This window comes from Olea europaea, unplaced genomic scaffold, assembly GCF_002742605.1.
Source record: "Olea europaea var. sylvestris unplaced genomic scaffold, O_europaea_v1 scaffold1380, whole genome shotgun sequence".
Classification (NCBI taxonomy): Eukaryota; Viridiplantae; Streptophyta; class Magnoliopsida; order Lamiales; family Oleaceae; genus Olea; species Olea europaea.
This window is the reverse complement of record NW_019231314.1, coordinates 123,865-129,261: the sequence shown is the minus strand read 5'-3', so window position 1 is coordinate 129,261 and position 5,397 is coordinate 123,865. Positions and strand designations below refer to the sequence as shown.

The 5,397-nt window shown below is 34.6% G+C and overlaps 1 protein-coding gene across 1 annotated transcript in view; it reads right to left on the bottom strand.

Moving 5' to 3' along the window:
- Positions 1 to 2,743, bottom strand: part of LOC111375513 — a 4,381-nt gene extending 1,638 nt beyond the window's left edge. Inside the window, exons 1-4 of the mRNA XM_022998347.1 lie at positions 2,662 to 2,743; positions 1,940 to 2,097; positions 1,526 to 1,852; positions 890 to 1,258 (exon numbers count right to left, since the gene is read on the bottom strand). Of these exons, the coding sequence (XP_022854115.1) occupies positions 890 to 1,258; positions 1,526 to 1,852; positions 1,940 to 2,097; positions 2,662 to 2,743 (936 nt within the window). The remainder of the gene's footprint in view (positions 1 to 889; positions 1,259 to 1,525; positions 1,853 to 1,939; positions 2,098 to 2,661) is intronic.
- Between the last annotated feature and the right edge of the window lie 2,654 nt (positions 2,744 to 5,397).

Here is a 5,397-nt window from a genome sequence, read left to right as displayed (position 1 = left end):
TGTGGAGAGGGAGGGGGGGGGGGGGGGGGGGAGAATAGGGAATAGGGTGATGAGAGAGGTGGGAAAATATTTTTAGGGCTTGGATTTGGGAAAGAAATGGGGGTGGAATGGGCAGAGCCGGTCCTGTGATTTATGGGCCCCGAGGCGAAGCGTGTAAAGTAGGCCCCCCAGCGAAAGCAATTTAAATATAAAATTCAACTGTGTATTATGCGATTCATTACTAACTTAAAAAACTAATATTAAAACAACAACTAAATATATTATAGAAATGATTTATATTATAAACCATCAAAACCAACAATGTTTCAAACAATTAGTTGAATACTATTCGTCTTGCCGTTTTAGAGGCAAAAACATCAATCAAATCTGAATAATTTAGCTGCCCAACCATTTCTTTTTCTATTGATAATATAGCTAACCTGTTTAATCTTTCTTGTAACATAGTTGATCGAAGATAGGTCTTAATCAACTTCAATTTTGAGAAACTTCTTTCCGCAGATGCAACTGTAACCGGTATGGTTAACAAAATTTTGTAAGCAATATAAGCATTTGGGTAAGAAATATTGTGAGTGTTCAAATATTGCATCAATTCAATTGCTCTTGTTGCTTCATTTGGTAATTAAATCTTCAAGACTTGTAACTCCGAACATAAATCATCTCCACTGATGTCCGAACGCCCATCATGTTCAAGATATTTCTCAAGATTCATACAAGAGTTCAACAAACTTGATAAAGTTGCATCCCTTAACCTTTTCAAATTAAACAAAAATCCAAATATGTCATCATATTGTTTGAATTGTTCAAATCGACTCCTCAGAGAAGATAGAACTTGATCAATTATAAAAACAAAGTACTCAACCCTAAAAGATTCTTCTACTAATTGCTTTACCTCATCACTACCGCTTTCATCAAAATGTTTTTTCCTTCGAATTATGCGTTTTTCTATAAATACAGCTTCAATTCCCATTTCATTTGCCTTTTTTGTTGCTTCATCCATAGCAATGGCAAATCCGATTTCTCTATAATCTTCAAAAAGTAAAACAAGTCCTTGCAATAGATCGATAGCATGATCAATATCCATGGATTCGGTTTGAAGAAATTTACTCACAATATTGACTGCATGCAACAACCTATACCAGATTACTATGCCAAGCAAGAACTCAAAATTCTGAAGTTCATGTGTTACTAACGACTCGGCTTCACTCTTCACTTTAGGATCTTCGTTAGATTCTGCCAAATCAAGTAAGACTTCTCTTATCTGTACAGTTTGCTCCATTATAGACTTCACACTCTCAACATGACTTTCCCAACGTGTTTGTAACAATGGCTTTACCGTCAACCCTTTTACATTATCTTTGAAAATTTTCCATCGCTTGGTAGAAGAGGAAAATAAAGTGTAGATTCGTTATATCACTCCAAAGAAGGATACATCTTTGGAACAACAATTCACCATATCACATAATGCTAGATTTAGACTATGAGCACTACATGGAGTATAGAAAGCTCGGGGATTCATTTCATGTACTCTTTTTTGTACACCTTTGTGCTTCCCGCTCATGTTAGATCCATTATCATACCCTTGCCCTCTAATGTCATCAATATCCAGATCAAGTTTGATCAAAACCTTTTGAAGCTCGGTTGCAAGTCCAAGTCCTGTTGTGTCATCTACCTTCAAAAATTCAAGCCAATGTTCCTCAACTGTAGGTAAGTTTGCTGAATCATCTACAAATCGTACTATTAAAGACATCTGCTCCTCACGACTTGCATCTGGAGTACAATCAAATATAATCGTGAAATATTTTGCATCTTTAACTTTCTTGACAATTGCATTTCTCACCTCATTAGCCAACAACTGTATCAACTCATTTTGTATTTTTTTGCCAAGATACGTGTATTGAATCTATCTTGCATTAGCCCGCCGAAGGTGCTCTTTCATTACTGGATCAAATTCATTAACTATTTCCATCATTTGTAAAAATAGGCCATTATTCTCAACATTTAGTCTTTCATCATCTCCTCGAAATGGCAAGGTATTTTTGGCGAGTCTTTTAACAATAGCGATTATCCTTGTTAATACATGCCTCCAATGTTCTCTTTCTGCATTGATCAACAATTCAACACTTTTATCAATTGTAGTTTTTGTTCGAAGCCTATTTCTAATTCAATCCAGCCAGTCATGCAACATAAATGATCTTCATTTCTTTCATGACTTTTAATAGACCGATGCAAATTATGCCAATCTTTGAATCCATCGTTACCTATTTGGCCAACTTTGGTCACATTTTTGGGTATTTTAAATAACTTGCAACAAAAGCAGAAGATCTTGTCCATAGATATTGAATATACTAGCCATTTTCTATCAATTGTTTACCCATTTCGTAGCAGTCGCTTATATTGTGAAGAATCGAACTGTCAATTTGTACAATCTTTTGGAAATGAGATGTTATCAACTATTTTTGGACCCCTTTCAACTAAGTAATCTCTTGTTTTTTGATCAATGATTTTCCAATTCTCGGGATCATCCAAATTTAGAGAAAAGGAACCCTCTTCTTCCTTATCATCTTCTTCATTATTAGAGGCGGGTTTCATCACTTCTTCTTCTTTATCATCTACTTCATTAACATAGTCAGGTTGACTCACTTTTTTATCCGTACTATCTACTTCTCACTTCTTTATCCGTACTATCTACTTCATTAACATGGGCAGGTTGAACCTCTACTTCATCCTCATTCAACGCATTCATATTGTTGCTTTTGAAGTACTTATTAATATCCCCTACTTGACTTTGAATCAATGCAATTTCATTTCGTTTCCTTTTCCTCTTTTGAGCACCAGACTCATATTTAGGAGGCATAGTGTATGAGTCTGTATCTAATGTCCAATGATTATTTTAAAAAATAATTACAAAATATCTCAATCATCACACAATTACAATTTTCAATACAATTACTATGTGTGCCTGTGCAATTGTTCATCCCACAATAACCAATCATATAAGCCGACCAGGCTGCAATTATATAAGCCGACCAGGTTTCAAACATTTTCAATCTCTTTAATAATAAGTTAGGGCAAGCCATTGCTTACCTGAGAAGTGAAATTTTGACGATAATTATGGAATTACACCGTTGAGTATGATCTCGTCACAACTCACAAGCCTAAAACCAAAATTTATATAAAATTATATATGATGTCTAAGATTGCCAAGCCTAAGATCTAGTGATGAGGGAATTAAGAATATTTAAGAGCAGCAAACCTTGATTTTATTATTCGGTTTTAGTTAGTTGTTCTCAATAATTAGTTAATATTTGACGTTTGAATACATAAGACTCTTATAACCATCACATTCAAAATTACAATCCTTACAAACTTGCTAAACAGTTAAGTTGTTTAATGAAATATGGTGGCAGAGCCACTTCGGGTTAAGCACCGTTTCTATCAACTAAAAATAATTTTGCAATATTAATGGAATATTGAGGGCCAAAATGTTCTATTTCAAAAGTTGGGGACTAACTCTCTATTTACATATATAAACTCAACCATGCAGCATATTACATTTAAAGATAATAAATAATGTTCATGCAATATATGTCAAAGAGTAAAAGGAATTGTAATCTAATGAATTGGAACCCATAAAAAGGGTCTTTTGATGAATGGATGGAATCATTTTGCATTATGATTCCTTTACAACATAATATTTTATCAAATTAGTAATTTAGAAAAAGTGATTATCCAACAACACATTACAGAGATAGTCTAACTGAAGGGCTAATGATTCTCCAATAACACAAATGATGATTATCCAATAACACAAACGAGACAAAAATCAAACAAAAATTGTAATCTTTCACCTTTACTTTAAACAAATCACTACATAGAAAATTGACAGGAAGGCAACCAAATAGATCATTCAATAAACCTTTACCTTGGAAGGACAAAAAGAACCAAAATGCACTCATTGTGGATACTTCAATCACACTATAGATAAGTGCTTTCACCTTATAGGATTTTTCCCTGGCTGGAGAGGATCTAAGGGATCAAAGACCTTGGTGGATAACCCTAATGCACATGCTGTAAGTGGAGACCAGTCAACAAAGGATGAGGGATCAAGTATTTCGTTTACTCAGAATCTCTATAAGCAATTCTCGGCATTTGCTAAAACCCAACAAATATTCCCTCAGTCATCTAGCTCAACAACCCAAACAGCAGCCACCATTACTACAGGTATCTCCCTTTGTAATTTAACCTTCCCCAAACCCAAACCTGTTACCTGGATGATTGATACTGGGGCCACAGACCATATGGTATGTTTACCCACATTCTTATCTTCTATTGATTCCACCACAATCACAAATGTTAATTTACCAAATAGATCCCCTGTTCCAGTTAGCCATATTGGAAAAGTGATCAATTTCGTTTTTCCTACTCTATTGGAAGGTATATGAATCAAAATATGAAAAGCATCAAAATGCATTTGTGTGAGGAATTCTATCAAACACAAGATTCGCAATAATTTCACCATAACAATCATTAAACTATATATAAATCCACAAAAAATAATACTAAAGTAAAAAAAATCTAGGAAATGAAATTAAACTTACCTACGTTAAACTATTTCATGTTATCAGTTTCAACCGACAACCAAGCACCGTCAAAATCCAAGGTTAGAAAATCAAAAGGAGAGATTATAGAAGTTCATGGAGGCCGGATTATTCGATTTCAATCCACCGGAGGTAAAGACAGGCATAGCAAAGACTGCAAAGTCTGCAATGGAAAATGAAGAAAGTAATTATTTTAACAAAGAAGCTGTAGATAACAATCCCATTTGTAGTTTGAGTTTATTTACAATGGAAAATGAAGCTGCACCATCATCTTCTACTGAGTTTCAGCATAAATTATCCTCTAGTTTACAGTCCATTGAGCACCCCAGTCACCTCCGTTGGATTTGCTCAAGATTTATCAAAAGTTATATGCACCACTTCGTGAACCAGAGGCCAAGATCCTAGCGAGTTGAACTTTGAAGCGTATTTTGAGTTAGGGCTTGGTTGGGGGCTTGGTTGGGGGCTATATATGATCTTGTTTTTCACATTTAAACTGGTCTTGTTCTTAATAAAAAAAAATAAATAAATAATTGGATCAAAACGAGGCCCCCTATGGTCCTGGGCCTGAGGCGCGGGCCTCACTCGCCTCAGCCCAGGACCGGCCCTGGGAATGGGCAGTGGATATTTAGGTTTAATTAAATTTTCATTAATTATAATTATTAAATCTAATTAACACTTGATTTGTGAAATAAAAATTAATCATTCTTATGCTTAAAAAATTAGTCTTTAAATATAGATTTATGGGTAATTTTCCATTTTTTAAGGCATAGTCAAACGTGCTCTTTTATTGCATTGATTG